Source organism: Brassica rapa, chromosome A09 (genome assembly GCF_000309985.2).
Source record: "Brassica rapa cultivar Chiifu-401-42 chromosome A09, CAAS_Brap_v3.01, whole genome shotgun sequence".
Taxonomy (NCBI): Eukaryota; Viridiplantae; Streptophyta; class Magnoliopsida; order Brassicales; family Brassicaceae; genus Brassica; species Brassica rapa.
This window is the reverse complement of record NC_024803.2, coordinates 37815017-37833686: the sequence shown is the minus strand read 5'-3', so window position 1 is coordinate 37833686 and position 18670 is coordinate 37815017. Positions and strand designations below refer to the sequence as shown.

The following is an 18670-nucleotide window of genomic DNA, read 5'->3' as shown; positions in this document are numbered from 1 at the left end:
AATAGATCAGCCCACTCTCGTAGAGCTTCACCTCTTGTCGATCAATCTCGGTACCTAAACTGTTGTTTAGAGTGAGATGCGATGACAAACATTATAGATCAAGTCCGATTTGTTCACAATACACCCTGACATCTACTTTCGCTTGTTAAGGATGGAAAACTCATTTATGTTATCTCTAGCAACCTATTATACTTTTGATGAATAAATTAAGCCTAATTCATGCATTAAGTGATCATTTCAATACAACCTTAAGGTGTAATCATGAATGAAGACATTGATTTATCAACTTATTTATGTTTAGCTCACGGATCTAACACGCTAAAACCCTAGACTAAGTAAGCCGACTACTCATCCATAACACAAGAAAACACAGAGATCGAGATTGAATAAAACATGGAATACAATTGCAAATAACTAAGAATTAGGCTTCATGGAATTTTTCTCTAAATCGAGAGAGATGACTTTCTGCATTACAAGATAGCAAGTAGCAAATCACAACTATGAAAAATTTCTAGACTCTCGTTTTTCAAACAAAACAAGCTTAAAAATGGAGGAAAAGAGAAAAAAAAATATATGAGAGTCGATAGCGGCTCAGAGGGAAAGCTGGAATTAGTAGGGTAAATCCCGAAATTTCTTAGAAGTTTCCTTAAAATCCCATTCGCCAGAGCGACTACTCCAATTGAGATCGGCTGGTCCGCATAAGATCGGACGCTCCGCCAGGAATTCTCCAAGTTTCACTCTTTTATACATAAGTCTCTTCAAAAGCTTTTCAACCTACTCTAGACTTGTAATAACTCAAAAAAGACTGGAAATACTCGATAAATATTTGAAAAAGAATTGGAAAACATATATACAAAGTGTCAAAACACCATATATCACAAGAGAAGCAAGAACGAGAGGTTATATTTTCTCACATAGAGATTGCACACGGATAGACGGAGGTGCTCTTTGGAGAATCAGCTCATTTGACCAACACTTGATCTAGTTTAAAACTTTAAATGGATAACTGACAAAACAAATTGAGTTGCACTAGTTTAGAAAAAAATATAAACATAGAAATACATTGAAGCATATCTATCTTTGTAATATTTTTTTATTTTAGAAATAAATTTAAAATTAAAAATAGAGATAAGTTGAAAATGTTATAGGTGCATTATACAACAATAAATTTAAATAGTTTTTCTTCTATCACGAAATCGAGCTAAGTCATGTTTTTAGTTTCAGTTGACAGTTAAGGTTATTTTAATAAGCAAACGAGCAGCAAAAGTACTATATGCATATGTTGTTGGTAATTTTTTTCAACTTCAGACATATACATGTGTGTGTACATACACAATATTTACATATTTTCACAAACCTTTATTGTTTAATTTGGAGCATCTAAACTTAGGTCCAACTAATTTTCAAAGAATATTGTACGGACAACTAATATGGCTTTAACCTTTCAAATAAAGTATATACGGCAAAACGAATATGTTAAGAGAATATGCGAAATACATAAAATAAGACAAATAATTTTTTTCATCAAAAAAGACAAATTTTTTTTACATTTTATGATAAGCTAAATTTGTATAAATTAAACGAACAAAAACTATCAGATTGTTATAAATCTAAATAAAAATCACAAATAAAATGGTTTTAGTTTATTATATTCCAAATTCATAATCATCACTGTTCTGAACTAAAAATAGTTTTATATAGATTAATTAAAACCCGACTTGTATGTAACCATAACCATTTTTTTTTGGCAAGGATCAATCTTATATTATTTTTTTTATTATTGCAAGAAGTTCTGGGGGGAAATTCATAATCCTTTAAGGTCAAAAACAATAGTCAGTTGCTAAATTATTTTTCCACATCCGACAAAACTCGGATCAGACAGGTCTACTTTTAGAGTGCAAAAATTTACTAGTAAACCACATTGTGGTGGTTTAGAGGTTTCTAAACCACCATGGAGGAGTTTCTATGTTGGTCTAGGTAAGAGATCGATTTCCTTCTAGTGTGAAATCATTAGTTCCATTTACGGCCACACAAATATTAGCTCATTGCTTACGGTTCATTTGAATATTCGGAAGAGGGTCCATCTGTGGGTTGCACCTCCCACCCAAGGGTCAGGTCTGGTTCTTTAATAGATCTAGGTTTAACCCCGTTTTTGTCAAATAAAAAACTTTACTAGTATAACCATCATCTCTGGATTATGTTACGTAGCTTGACTTGAGGAAAAAAGGTCATAGTATAATTAACCACTTAAGAAGGTATGTACAACTTGTGTAAGACTTCAATTGAGATGCCAATGGTTAGCCAAGGTGTGTGCTACTTGATTAAAACAACACCTTTAACATGAGTTGAAACCATATTTTTTGTAGCTTTGGTGTTCAAAAATTATGACTTTGTTAAACAGACTATCAGTTCCATATCAAGTCGGAAATCGAAAACTAAAATATAATTCAGATTTATTTCTTTTCTAGCTTCAAGTTTTTTTTTTAGGGTTCAAATGGTAACAACGGATTTGATAAAATAAGCGGTGCAGATTTTAAGTGCAGTCCGGTGCAACAACGGTTCATGCATTTTGCGGATCAAATGTGGTTTTGATAAAAAAAAATAGTACGGTTTTGATAAGAAAAAATAATAATATAAATTAAATATATTGATACAACTAGAAATTAAATTTGTTTGTTTACTGATAATGTCAAACTACTTTGTATTTTATCATTTAAATACTAAAATTCATTTAAAATAAAAAATTCAAGTTTATATATATATATATATATTTCATTCGATTTTGTGGATATCTACTTTTTTTACTATGCTATGAAAAACTATTCGGCTTTACTATATTTTGATATGAAATTCCTTTGAAACCACTTAAATTGGGTCAAATTCTTGTATCCACTCAAGTTCATTTTTTTAATATAGAATTGTTTAGATATTCAGGTTTTCGAGTTGGATTGGAGTTCGGGTTCGGGTCGAGTTGGATATTATTCGGTTCCTATATGTTAATTATAATATTCTGAATATTTTTTATATAGTTATAAATTAATAAAATAGAAATTCAAAATATTTGGACAACTATGGTTAGTATTACATAATACTATAATTATAACAAAGAACTAATTAATGCTTCAAAATAGTTACGTGATGGTTTTCAAGCATTAATTAGTTCTTTGTTAAACATCTAGTGGTAGTGGAGATTCTTTTTAATCCATTTAAATGAAATAGAAAATGAACATAAAATTTTGCAAAAAAATTACAAATGAACAGAAAATAAATGAAATATACAGAAAACACGGTATTTATTGTATAAAAGGCAGAATTCTATTAATCGATGGGTAGTGGGTGAGGGACTACGAAAATGCGGTCCAAGAGTTATTAGAGCATCAGCGTTAGATATAAAATATTAGTATATTTTACTTTTAATTAAATTATAAATACAAATAAAAAAGAAACCAATTAAGAGAAGACATGTAAAAAAAAAGCTCTCATAAAAGTAGTTGTGTCTCTCGTATGAGAGCAGCTGAACAATTTTTCACTTCTGTTTTTCTATCTCTCTCATCTTTCCTCTGTTTTTCTATTTTATTAATCTAAGAACACATGTGTGAACACATGCATTGCTGATGTTCTTAGTGGTCATTTTCTTAAAACTAAGTCTCTCATACTATTATATCTATAATTTGATTAAGTAATTAAATTTAAAATGTATAATAAAACTATGTGAATTAAAAGAAGACACATGGTTTCATAGTTTCTTAAGTGTAGTGGAGAGTATCTTTTTTGAGGGGCGATTATTTTATATTTATGTTTCTCTCTCTTACTGTTTATTTGTTTATTACATTTTCAGCTAGAAACTTCTTTTAAAAAAAAAGGATGAATTTGTGAGATAACCATAATAGAAAAAAAATTAATAATATATCCATCTCTTGGTAATTATGTCAATTGATTACATAAGTGGACATTATTTTCCTTTCCAGCGCGTGAGCATGAACACAACACACCGGATAAGAAAGATTATTCTATTTCTGATGTGTATATAGAATAGATAAGCAATGTCCACACAATGTGTAGTGGAGAAAGGGAGGGAGGGAGGGAGGGAGAGAGAGGGAGAGGGAGACGGGGAGAGAGAGAGAGAGAGAGAGAGAGAGAGAGAGAGAGAGAGAGAGAGAGAGAGAGAGAGAGAGGAAGGAGAGGAGAGAGTGTGTGTGTGAGAAATGAATTTATACTATATGTTTATGATAGTATAGATTTAAAACCGCTTTAATGAAATATCTTATAAATTTTATAGAATATAAATTTGTTTTGAAAGTTTCAAAACATTTTATGTGAAGAAAAAAATCTATGTTTTTAATATGTAAAATACAAAGTTTAATAAGTGTTATAGCATGAGTTGAAATCAATTAAAAGTATAAAAGTAGAAGGGAAAAACATATTCGTAAGAAGAAGAAAAATCAAAGAAAAAAAATGTTCAAATAAAATGTGGTAAAGGTAATATGGCAATTATTACATAAATATCATAGCTTAAGAGTTGTTATTTGTAGAAAATTAATTTTGTTATTTGTTATATATGTGTGTGCAAATTTCCCAAAAGAACCAATGCACTCTTAAGTTGTCAAAATAAAAAATGCAACAGTTACTCTTTAAAAAAAAATGCAAATTACAGCTAAAACGTTGATTGGTAAATGAAAGCGGTTTTCGAAAAACGCCTTTCAATTAAGCACTTACAAATGTTCCCTATCCATAACCTTAATTTTACCGATACAATGTTCTCAGTTTTTTATTTTTTCCCAAATTGGAATTTTATTAAAAGACTAGGCTCATAAAGCCCAACAACAACAACAAAACGAGAAAGGCCTAAACAGCAGGCCGCAAAACATCACAACAACTGGGCCCCAAGCCCAAGAGAAACTGTAGGGGAAGACGCCAACTCCACTTCCACGTGTCCGGACGCCCGGCGCCCAATGAACACGCGTCGCGAATGGAAAGCACAAGCTTCCTCCGGAGTCAGAGAGCATGCACGCCGGAGCTCCGCCATCAGCAAACCAAACTGGAGAAGAAGCCGCTTAACCAGAACAGCCCTCAATCTCAAGACGACAAACCAACCTTGACAGATCTACGATTTGAAGAGGGAATTGCAACTGCCTACGATTGAAACCAAAACTCCAATCTTCCAAAGAGGAGCGATCAGAAAATCAGAACAAGAGACGGTAGCTCAAAGTAAGGGAAAAACCGTCGATCAACGAAAACCGGTATCAAACCGGTGCTAAGCCGGCGAAGACGTTGAAAGAATTACCTCTTCCCAGAGACGAAAGCCAGCAAAGATGGTGTTATGTGAACCACCTCTCCCCAGAGTCAATAGCCCAAAACATCGAGAGGCATAAACCGGACCAGATCCGGTAGCTATATACCAAATCGAAGCCGGAAAAAGGAATCGGCGTCGACTATAACTCAAGTTACTCAACCGCTTTCTCATCTTCTCGGTAAAAGATGCAAGAGAAGGAACAGAGATGAGAGAGAAAGCGATCTCCACCCTTTGTTTTTTGCACGTACTGCAATGTTCTCTGTTAACTTTAACAAAAAGACAGAAAAATATCGTTATGGGAACCTCGACAACGGCTATCGTTATGGGAACCTCGACACGTGCTATCATCTGTCGGACGCAATATTCAGTCACAACCACATTTTGATTGCCACGTTATCTTGGCTCTCTCAATGGTGCCAAATGGCACTCCTTCAATGGTTTGATTTTGACAACTTTGATTGCTACTTGTCTGAATCATAGATCTACTTTATTACATTGTGTACCAAAAAAAATCATTAAAAAAAAAGAATTTGCCGAAAATTTCATTTTTGAAAGAATTTGCCTAAAACTTCCTAACATTAAAAAAGTGTTGCCGATATAATTCTTTCTTTAGAACTTATTTTGATCTTGTCATCGTTACAAAAGTAAATAAAACTCATAGTTAGCTTGTTAAATATTTGCATGGAAGTAAAGAATCCTAAAATCATTTATCTCGCGATATCCTTTTGTTTCCGTCTAGTGAAAGTAAACGTGTAAACTATAATACTAGTATACCCTATGTGAATGCGATATATATGCTTATATTCAGTATTTGAGAAAGAATTATAATGTTTGAAGATATGGCTTTGGTAATGAGTCTGAACTGAAGACTTGAAGAATTATTTATAACTTAACTGCATACAATCACAAAAGTAACCATAGTTTACTCCAAAATAATTATTTATGTGAACGGAGAACGCATTCCTACAAGAAAAAACACATGTGAACTTGTTAACGTGAAATTTTGTTACACGTTCAAATAAAATTATTGCTTATACGATATATTTTCCTTTCTCTTTCTTAATGATAGATTGATAGGTATGATCTTGACCAAAGAAGTATATTATTAAAGCCTGCAGCCACATGTCAAAATGATGATATTGTTGTGCATGTTTTTTTTGTCAACTTTGTTGTGCATGTTTAAACATAGTACAACGACCATATAAACTGCTGAAATTCTATATAATATTAATCTTTTTTTTTTGAAACATATATAATCTTAGTCTTGAAAACTATAAATAATAATTGCGAAATATTATCAGTAGTTAGATGATTAGTTCACATCGAAATGAAATACGACTTAAACTGAAAGAGACACGAGCCAATTCGTGTCATAGCCACAATATTTTGACATATTTTAGCTTAGTCCAAAATATTTGCAGGTCATTATCATTAATTATTATCTTTTGAGCAAATAATGAAATTTCCTACATACTTCTTTCTTTAATCTTAGGCCCTACACCACGTAGTACATTAGCACATACAGTAACTCAAACAAATATATAAAGAGGTCGATATCACAGACGCAGAGATACCAGGAGAAAAAAAAAGATAAACAAGAAAATCCAAAAATCTTCTCTCCTTATCGAACTTCAAGAAACTTCCAGGATCTGGTGAATACCCCCACCCATGGAAGAAGGAGACGTTTTCAATTGCTGCTTCAGCGAAATTAATAGTGGCATGTCCATGAATAAGAACAAGAAGAAGATGAAGAAGAGCAATAATCAGAAGAGGTTTAGTGAGGAACAGATCAAGTCACTTGAGGTTATATTCGAGTCCGAGACGAGGCTTGAGCCGAGAAAGAAGGTGCAGGTAGCTCAAGAACTAGGGCTGCAACCAAGACAAGTGGCTATATGGTTTCAGAACAAGAGAGCTCGTTGGAAGACTAAGCAGCTTGAGAAAGAGTATAACATTCTCAGAGCCAACTACAATCATTTGGCATCACAATTTGACATCATGAAGAAAGAAAAGCAAGCTCTGGTCTCCGAGGTACATTCTGATCAAGTATATTTATACACAAAAAGATGTGGAAATTGATTATATTTATCTATTTAAATTAGAAAGGACAATAAAAAATTGATTATAATACTCGGAACACATCCATTTTTCTTTCTTTTTATGTAAAATATATATATATATATATGTTTTGTAAAATCAAGTAATATATAATATGTTTTCTAAAAAATTTTATATTTACACACGGTTTTTAAAATCAAGTATAACTTACTCCTGATCGGAAAATCAAATATATTAGTTGGTTAATTCAATGATTCAGTCTTCAGAGGAAGATCAGAATGATAAAAGCGTCAATAAACACAAATGATTATTGAAGCAAAGAAAAAAACCTACATTATGTGGAGTTTAAATTAAAATCTCTATTAAATTTGCAGTTGCAGAGACTAAATGAAGAGATGCATAAGTCAAAAGAAGAAAGACGTGAAGAGTGTTGTGGTGAACAAAGAGTGGCTCTTAGCAGTACCACAAGGTCAGAAAATGGAAAGTGTGAGCCAGAAGTTAGGATAAATCAAGGGATTGCTCTGTGTAATGATGACATTAAGACAGAGTATTTTGGATTTGAGGAGTCTAATCATGAGCTCATGAACATTGTGGAGCAAGCTGGTGATAGTTGCTTGACTTCATCTGATAACTGGGGAGGCTTCAACTCTGATTCTATCTTAGACCAATCTAGCAGCAATTACCCTTGGTGGGACTTTTGGTCATGAACAACTAAGTGCAGAGAACGAGTGTGTATATACTTCTGTAGAATGTGTTAATAGAGCGGTGTTAAGATAAATAATATTTTTTTCTTTTTGCATCGTTATGTATTATATTTGATTTTACAAAATTAGAATGAATCTCAATGGAGAATAAAAAATGGTCTTTTTATTTTGAAGAATCAAAGTTACGAGTTTGGCTAGTTTCGTGCTAAACCGTGTTTCTATCGGTTGTGTTTTCGACTCTTCCTTTTGTTTCCAAAAACGATCATGAACAATAGGTCCATTATAAAAGAAAAGCCTGTAGTATAGCCCATGTGTAAACCCTTAATTAAACGAGGCCTTGCGTTGAAACAAAGCAAAATGTCATCATAAGACAGTGAAACCCTGTGTTTAGAAAAAAAAAAAAAAAGCCAGTGAAACCCTAGCTTATGTACCAATGCCATCGGATTAGTTGATCAGTTCTATGATCCAAAAATGGTACAGTTCTATTTTTTTTTTTCTTTTTCGAATCAATTCGAAATCTTGGATTACTGTTGCATCAACTCGTATTTGGATAGATAAATGAGAGAAGTATGAAAACCACTATTAAAATCTAAACTTGCATATTTTGACGTGACAATATTTTAACTCCCAAAAGAAGCAAACCTTTACTGAATGAGAATATATCTTTGGTTGCCTTTTGTACAAATAGAAATAACAGAAAGATTGGTGGTGGAGAAATGAGTAAGTTGACCTACAATAAAGTATTAATTCACGCATAATACATATATAAATTGGTTAATACGTAATATTAAGTTAGATTGATTGATTGTTTCTCTACATTGATAACAATTCAAAAGTTCAAGATTCTTGAATGTTATTTTATTTTCGAGAAAACAACCATAAAAATATCAAACTTTCAAATTAAAGAAAAAAAAAATACTTGAACTCATGTTTGAACAAAAAAATATTCCAACTTTCAAATATTGGTCATTTAAACTTCAATTATTTGTTGACTATGCCATTTTAAAAACGTAAAAAATCAACTGTTAAACTCGTAAACGTCTGTTAATTCGATAAACGTTGTCGTTTTAAAAATTGATTAAACATTAATGAAACAATGTAGTTTTACATCTATAAGCATCTAAATTATTCCCTCTTTCGCGAAACCTACTTCAGGTTCTAATTCTCTAATCTCTCAATTCTAATCCCTAAAATCCAGAGCCATTGATAATGTAAAGGATGGTTCAGACGATGAGATTACTTTAGATTCGTCGTAGTGAGATCTTAAGTGGAAAGTGTTAGAAAGCTACACATGAACAACATAATCAAATCGGTGAAGAATGTGATAACGAAGATGATAGTAAGACTTTGAGAATGATAATGAGGCTGAGAATAATAGTATTGGTGTCGAAGAAGAATTTGTAAGTAGTATTTAAAACGACTTCGTTTAGTAAGTTAACATACATTTACGGTTTAATATTTGATTTTCCGAGTTTCTAAAATGACTGAGTCAACAAAAATAAGGGTTAAAATGACTAACATTTAAAAATTATGATATTTTTTTGGCTCAAACATGAATTGAAGGTTTTTTTGGAAAGTTCAGAGTTTTATTAGCAGTTTTCTCTTTTATTTTCTTGCTTTTTGTAGTGATAAAGATGGTCGTAATTTTCTGATCTAACTCCAAGATTCGACATGTTTATTTTAGTTGATTTTCAAACTCGAGTAAATATGACTCCACACCACAGTGATTCGAACTGGGAATTTTTATCTATTTATCAGTCGATAGTTTATTATAAAAAGTTCAGCTATTTACATTTTTTTTTTGACAGCCAGCTATTTACATTTTTTTTTAGATTTTTTGAACTTTTGAGTGTAGTTGGGACCAGTGGCGAATCTATAACAAAATTCACCTGTGCATTGTTGTTATAAAACTAAAAAGATGACACAAGGAATAATCGAACTAAGATTAATATGGGTGCACAACCCAATTTTACCATCTCATCAATCTAAGTTTTAATAATTACATACATAAAAAATAACATATTAATAAAACTATGGGTGCACTTGCCCCCATTCCCATTAACCTGGCTACGCCCCTGGTTCGGACGTTATCAGAACTTATAGGAGTGGAAGAAAAGCTGTAGATTCGTTCTTTTGGTGTTAGTTTATTAAAATAAATAAATTTAGAATCATATATGCTCATTTCCATTAAATTGGTCTAATTACAGGCCCGGACAAATCTTACCTATACCACCCTAGCCTCTCTAAATAGATTTTACCATGGTAAACCTTTACAATGGAAAAAGTCAACTTCCTCTGGTTGCCTCAAGAGGTTAACATATTAACTGGTCTTAAGGTGTATAAAGGCCAAGAGCATTCAACAATGCGAAGAACGTGTGATCCGTCACAAACTAGTGCATTTTAATTTTGGACCCTTTGATTCATACAACTATAGATTACCTAGATCCACAGTATTATTTCAATTTTATTTATCGCTAAAGAGTTTTCCTTTCAGCTTAGATATTGTCTTTGTAGCATCATTTGAAACTTTCACTTTTATACAGTATATACATACAAGAATCCAAGACAATTAGTTCTTCAAATCTAAGAAAAATGCTCAAAACAGATTTATCATTTACGTTTAACTAAACATTTTTTATTATTTTTTTTTCATCAAGTCAAAGTTTACGTCATGATATTAGCGTCGACAGAAGATTTGTGTGATCCCTAAACGTTTGAACCAAATGTAGTGGACTTCTAAATATTCTCTCGCGATATATGTACTTTTTGGAATTATTGCATAACCTTCTGAATATTTTGACCAATCAGCACACACAAACAGCGATATGGCACGATACGAGATTTAGTGATAGAGCATCGAATCCATTTATCATTCAAGCTAAGCAGAAGTGAGTTAGGCCATCGAATATTTATAAATATATAAACTAGATTTTGATCCGCGCTTAAAAAGCGCGGATTTATTTTTGAAATTAAATAAATTCATCTTATACAATTTCTATATAAGATAATGTATAGGTTTGAGTACATTTACCCGTGTGCACGGAAACGTACCAAACTGAAAAAAAAAACTAAAATTAAGCTGAATTTCATAAATAACTGAGCATATCATATATTTTTGGAACCGAAAAATAGAAACTGAACTGAGAACCAAATGAGTACTTAGATTTTTAAAATACAAATTATTTACCTACAAATATTAATTATATTTAATTTATAAATAACTAAATATCCTATAAATACTATTTCTAAACCAAATTATGCAAAAAAAAAAAATTAATGACTCGAATATTTTTAATTCAAATAATTAATAGTTAATTATTTATCCTATATTTTTTTTCCAAACAACCTAAACGACCCGATTTAAAGCACAAGATATTTTACATTTGTGAAAATTCAATAAAATGTATCATATGCATTGTTAGAATTTGTAAAGTAAATAAACATGTTCTAATTTATACCATTTTTTTCTAATTTGATTTAAATCTCCAACCCGTTTAGATCCATTTGATTTTTTTATGATAAGATTAATCATTTAGTTCATATAAAGAATGTAACATCAAATCTTAATGATTGATTGCATGTAATTAATTAAATTAATATTTCAGAGTTGAATAGTTAACATTAAGGCTTTTAGTTTTCAATTCACGTAAAAATGAAAAAAAAATTGCTACAATCCAGAGAATTTTCCATTACAACCTATATTAAACATAACTAAATCATTGAAAATTTTATACTAATAATTGAACTATATGTGATAATGATCACGTCATGTGTAAACATGTTTGAATAATCTGTCTATATTCATAGAGATTTATTGTTAGAGTAATTATTTAATAGATTAAGGGAGAATAATAAATGAGTTCATTTAAATTATAAAAAAATATGTAAAGTATTTTTATAGTTAGAGAAATATAAAGTAATACCAAAAAATAGTGAAATCTAATGAAATGGTCTAACAACCTTGTTTAAGTAGAATTTTTAAGAATATTTCCTTTTTAATATTAAAGATTTGATGCAATTCCAACTAAAACTCCTGTCAATAAAATATGTTTTCAAGTTCCATAAATAAATTTATGCATTTATTTGTTATAACTGATTCAATATATTAGAATGTAAATATAGTATCATCCGTAACGATGAATTTTCATATTTGACAATTGTTGATCTACTATCTTATGCAAAATCTGGAAAATGATTTAGTATATTACTATATTTTGAGCTAATTATTTGACTTAGATATTTTGAATGAACAAAATGACATAAAAATATTTGGATATTTTAAAGTTGTTAAGTCGAAAAATAGAAAATTTAGTAAAATGTTATTTTTTACATTTTAATTAATTATAATACATATTTAAGATTCACCAAATGTTGATATGTGAAAGTTTGAAAATATATAGAACTATTTTTCTACTTAAACCGATAATCCATGAAGAGTATATAGTTTTATAAATGATAACATTTTCGAAGCACCAAGTACATGATGCCATTATCAGAATCATCGCCTTTACTATTTGAAGTCGTGTAGATATTTATTTTGTAACACCAAACTTCAAAAAATTATTAATATAGACACAGTGAAGCAATAAATATTTATTTCGTGAGTCTGTTTCATGTAGGTATCTTTTGCTGAATGAAAAGTTTGTATCAGCGGAAAGAAAACGAAAGAATATACGTGTTGAAAAACTTACTTATAAACTTTGGTTATATATAATAGAAATAATTAATAATGAGTAGGTAGATTTTTCGATTCATGGTAACTGTATTAGTGTAGATGTATAGTTAGAGAAATATATGGCAAGCTCTTAATAGTTAGAGATAATTAGAAAAATATAAAGTGAGATCAAAAAAATAGTTAAGTCTAATGAAATGGTCCAAAAACTTTTCATAGGTAGATTTTTTAAAATTGATTCCCTTTTAATAGTATAGATTTTTTATTTATTTTATTTTCATATATTTTATCTTTTTTAACAATCACATATTGTATTTACGGTTAGGTACTAATTAACGTGTAAACTACAATGTCATTACAATAAGGAAATTTTTGTATTGATTTTTTTTTGTTACATCTACTGCTTTTCATTATTTTTACTGTAAATTTAAGAACAAATAATAATTTACTTCAGAAATTTTCTATATACTCTCCCTCCGCCACTGTTTTGATGTATATGCGGTAGATGTGATTCATACAACAAACAATTCATGGTTATAGAGTACTAAAAGATTTTCCCAATGGTTAGATACTCTATTTAAAATGATAGTAACATACATCTGCTGCTTTTCATTATTAACGTCTATATATAACTATACCCATATGATATCATTCTAGTTTCCACTATATTATCAAGATTTAAGTGTATTAGTAGTAGACCAAAAAAGTGTAACGAACTGGACAGCTAAGAAAATTGTGATAAACATAATTAATGATTCATACAACAAACAATTCATGGTTTTAGACAACTAAAAGATTTGCCCAATGGTTAGATACTTTCTATTTAAAATGATAGTAACATACATTACAAATAAAACATATTGTATATGCTTAATTAGTATAATATTTTTGATATGGTTGGATCCAATAATTCTTTTGATCGGCAAGTTCGAAACAAATCAAGAGATTATTCGATATATCTAAGGTTAATATTCCTACATAAATTGATCAAATCAATTGTCATTAATCTATGAAAAAGATTAGCCAACTTTCTAGAGGTCAAGGATGCTGTGTACCTAGCTATGACGGTCTACTAAGGTACCATATGAAATATAAATAACAAGAAAAGCTAATTACTCCTTGAAAGGCATATTTTATGGTTTAAATGGTTTAATCACTATCTAATCATATGAGTATGTAATCATATCACCAACAGATTAAGGAATCTGTGCAATTTGCTCGCGGATTTAGTCACCTTTTGTAAAAGTGATCGTTTATACAAAATTGTTAATTATATAACTTACTTACCACTAACCCCAGTTGAATTATAATTTTGCATTTTTTCTTCTGCATATTTTATCTTGTGTGTCAATTTGACTATGAATGATGATGTTTCTAGATAAGTAGTGCTAGTTTTGTATTCATCGATTTATAAGCTTGTCGACTAAACAATATAACTGATAACGTATAATGAATGTATACCAAATTTTTTTTTTGAATAATTGTTAAATTTATTCGAATTAATTTTTTTTACAATAAGTGTGGCATAGTATGAATAGAAATTTAACTAGAAGTTTGCTGGGTCTGTCAGGGAAGCAAACCAAGCTATTATAGCTTTTATCAAAGCAACTTTTCTTCCTTGGGTGAGTGAGGAGATCTTTGTTTCACACCAGTTTGTCGATGAAACCGATGATATATAGTAGTTGCAGTCTGATGAGTTTCACCATGTCTGTGCCCATTTCTCTCCCTCCATAACGAATGTATAGCTGCTTGAAACACATAACTGAACAGAAACATATGTGTCTTATCTCTTACTCCACAACCTAAGCTAAAATAAATATTTCTATTTTAAATAGTTATAAATTACTAAAACTAATTAATATGAAATTTGTTATGCGTTATGATATCTTTTTAGTTTTTATATTACCATAATATCCTACAACTTCATTGTGTTACAAAAAAAAAAAAAAAAAAATCCTACAACTTCAAGATGGCACCAAACTTTTGAACTCTTAAGAGAACCATTGGAACATTCTACCCTCCAACCTTGGTTTGGATCATGAAATGTCTTGTCCAACACAATGTACTCCTTTTATGACAAATTGTGTTGGTATAATTTCAAATGTTTTCACCGAAAGAGTGGTTCGCATATAGTGACGAGCTTTATAGAGTTGGCATCGATAAGCTTTTTACATATATTTTTTTCCCTTGGCTATCATGAGCCGCTTACTAGTACTCGTTGTCTGTGTTTTCCACGTTTTTGGTTTGTTGACACTAATAACTTTTTTTTGGTTAGCTACCATAACCTAAATGTTATCTAAAAAAAGGAAGCGAACATGATTCGATTAATAAAAGAGAATTTGTACTCCCTACACACCAAATATCCTCTATTTGCACTCCATACTCTATTTTCCCTCAATTTTCTTCTCCCCATCATTACCATTTTCCTTCCATTCTATGGTATCTCACCCTTTTTAGTGTATTGAGCTAATTTGCTCTTAATAAAACAAAAGAAAATAAGGAAGTATGCTTGTCGACAGCAACAAAAAAAAACACAAATGATTAGAGACCAATACTGAGTTCTGAGTTACAGTTTTACCAATTTTATGGTTTTCGAATTAGAGTCATAACTTATTAAGTTTAAGTCTTGTTCAACTAGAGTGGTTACTAGCTAGTGTTGGTTTATAAAGTAATAATCAATAACCTATAATCTACCTTTGAAATGTTTGTGATTATTATATAAGATGGCACACTTGCAAATAATTAAGAATGGTCCAGAGTAAAAGAAAATTTAACAACGATTTAGATCAATTTGCCCTTTCCAAAAGGGCAACGAACACACATTTATCATGTAACGTTAAGTTCTTTATATTGGAACGTGTCCCCCTAATAAAATGACTTATGATACTCACCAAATGATATCTTTCAGACAAATTAATGGTCCTAATTGCAATAATGTTCTTTCGTTTTTAGATGATGACAAAACGTTCAATGAAAATTGAATTCCGGTCCATATATTTCCATGGTTGTTGATAGTAATTAGTTATAAGGAATGACAAAAAGTTGGCTAGTTGAAGCTATCCAATAACATGTCTCTCAATATTTTCTTATGAATGATTGTTATTGGGTGGGAAGTTGCAATCTGCATCTTCATTTGTTGACGCAAGTCATCTCTTTCTAGTCTTCTCGGTCTTCACCTTACCGAGTACATATTAATTTCTTCTTGACTACATTTAATTGCTAGGTCAAATATATTTAAACTGTGCATAGTGATATTGCAACTTGCTCCTCAGATGAATTATCCGTTCGAACAGGAGTACAGGAAATTTTTAAAAACAAACATGCATTGGTTAAGTGGACATATAAATTTTGAGTCGGCAAAGGGAACAAAATTCTATAAAATTTGAGTTTTTAGAAAGACCTTAACATGACAAAGTAGATGAACACAAAACTTTAATTAGTAGCTGTTAACTATTAGATCAACGGTTAGAAGCCTCTCATACTTGATCAGACAATCCTGACCGTTGATAGACGGCATTAACAACTAATTAACAGTTAATAACGGAGAAAATTGCCCAAAAAAATTCTGAACTTTCAAATTAAAATCAAAATAACCTTCAATTCGTGTTTGAGCCAAAAAGTACCCTAATTTTTAAATGTTGGTTATTTTAACTCTCATTAATTTTTTTTGACTCGGCTATTTTGAAATTCGAAAAGTCAACTATTAAACCATAAACGTTTGTTAACTTACTACACGATGCCGTTTTAAATATTACTTAAAAATTCTTCTTCGACACCAATACCATTATTCTCAGCCTAATTATCATTTTTATTAGTTTCACTATCATATTCATTGTCACCTTCTTCACCGACTTGATTTTGTTGTTCAATCGTAGCTTTCCTAACACTTTTCATTTAAGATCTCTCACTATGACGAATCTGAAGTAACCCCATCGTCCTAGCCATCTTTTGCATTATTAATGGCTTTTGGGTTTTGGAGATTAGAAGATTTAGAGATTAGAGAATTATAAAATTGAGGTTTCGCGAAAGAAGAGATGATTTAAATGCTTACATATGTAAAAAAAAATCATTTCATTAATGTTTAAACAATTTTTAAAACGACACCGTTTATCGAGATAACAGATGTTTACGGGTTTAACAGTTGATTTTTCAAGTTTTTAAAATGACCTAGTCATCAAAAGTAAGAGTTATAATGATCAATATTTAAAAATTAGAGTATTTTTTTGATTCAAACATGAATTCAAAGTTTTTTTTGCTTTAATTTAAAAGTTCAAAAATTTTATGGTAGCGAGCCAATTTAGAGGGTGAGCAGATGGACACGAGTCATGCGAGTTGTCTTTTATCTAATCAAGAAGACAACTATAGCCTTCACTGAATCTACACTCAAAGATGTTGGGATTGTTATATCACAAAAGACACGCCAAGTGTGCATTTCTATATTAACCCACCATCCTGCTAAACATCGACGATCAAGCTGTGGGGACGTTTTGCATGAACCTACCTATACGTGGCCTAAAAAGGAGTAGATGTTCGTGATTGTCGAGTTTATTAACGAGATTTAACGGTTGTTAATTAGGAGGTGCGCAGCTGTGTGCACTACACCAAGCTCCACCGTATCGCAACCAAAGAATATAATCTATTCATGATTTGAAGGAATGTCTTCACACGGCCACAAAGTCAATTTGTGTCTTAAACTCTTACCTAAAAGTCAATACATGGTTCTTTATGATTAAAGTTGTCTATTTGTCAATTATTATGTCTTAACCCTTTGTTTTTAGGGCGTCTGTTTTTTTTTTGTCACGTTAGGGCGTCTGTTTAACATCTAATTAAAAGGCAATTTGCTTAAATTATTATATACGTATATATATAACATATTTGTCGGATTTTTTATTTACGAGCTAAGCTATGGTCGTTTATACAATAATAAGGATGTTCTTTCAAAAAACTATTAAGTTTAGAATCTCTCTCTGGATATACGAATATACTAAAATCCAATTAGATATCTATTTTTCTTGCATTTTATTAAATGTCGCTTTCTAATTTTTACTCGTTTTTGAATTACAATTGTTGAGACCCCTTTATAATTTGAACTTGAGCATAATTAGCGGATATGGTCTAGCGTCGGTCTAAAGAAAATATAACAAACTTGACGAAAATTGACATTTTGAGTTTTATTATATTCTAGTGTTTTATTATTGTCTAATAAATCTTTTAGAACGTCGGAAATGTGGAATGTATTGGACAACGATATATTGATTATCGGGTTATTATATGTACTGTTTTATAATTGTCTGATAAATCTCTTTTTTGAAACTTTTATAAATCTTTTAGGACGTCGGAAATGTGACAACGTGGTGGACCGATATATAAATTATCGGACCACTATCTCCTAGATAAGTTAATGCCAAATTTAGATACACATAGAGTTTTAAAACTTGTTTCAAATAATTATAGTAATTTCGTATTAAAGTTTTCTTATTCTATATAGTAATAATATAAAAGACTATATAAACGGACAGATGTTAACAAATCATTGTTGTAGTTATTGATTGCCCCCCACGTCTTCGATGAATAAAAATAGGTAGAAAGTGTGAACAGATTAGGCTACTTAAATAAATAATCAAAGAACTAGTCAAAGTTTAAGTATTTAAAACACTTGTTAAAGATTTAATCCAAATTAATAAAAATTATTGGGAATGATTTATTATATTATTAGGTCCAAAATAAATCTATCAATTGTGGTGAACAAAAATTCAAAAAAATCTGCATATTATGTTTTCCAAATGAAAAAAAAAATCTTTCTCAAATTTTATCATTTTTATTCCATGTCTCAAACTTAGAAGAATATGTGGAATGAATTCATTCTTGGTACCCTTCATTATTTTAGTTTTTATTCCACTTTATTTATCATTTTATTTTTTCATTCTTAAAATATTATTCATTTTA

General features: G+C 30.4%; 1 protein-coding gene and 1 long non-coding RNA gene across 2 annotated transcripts; one reads left to right on the top strand and one right to left on the bottom strand.

Annotated features, from left to right (window-relative positions):
• Nucleotides 1-399: 399 nt before the first annotated feature.
• Nucleotides 400-6590, bottom strand: LOC103842011. The gene is made up of 2 exons (XR_627916.3): nucleotides 5285-6590; nucleotides 400-5158 (listed from the first exon to the last, which is right to left on the bottom strand). It is a non-coding gene; the product is annotated as an uncharacterized LOC103842011 (long non-coding RNA).
• Nucleotides 6591-6836: 246 nt separating this feature from the next.
• Nucleotides 6837-8218, top strand: LOC103842010 (homeobox-leucine zipper protein ATHB-12). Its single transcript, XM_009118609.3, has 2 exons — nucleotides 6837-7321; nucleotides 7723-8218. The coding sequence occupies exons 1-2, from the start codon at nucleotides 6962-6964 to the stop codon at nucleotides 8053-8055; spliced, it is 693 nt and encodes a 230-aa protein (XP_009116857.1). The 5' UTR covers nucleotides 6837-6961; the 3' UTR covers nucleotides 8056-8218.
• The last annotated feature ends 10452 nt before the right edge of the window (nucleotides 8219-18670 follow it).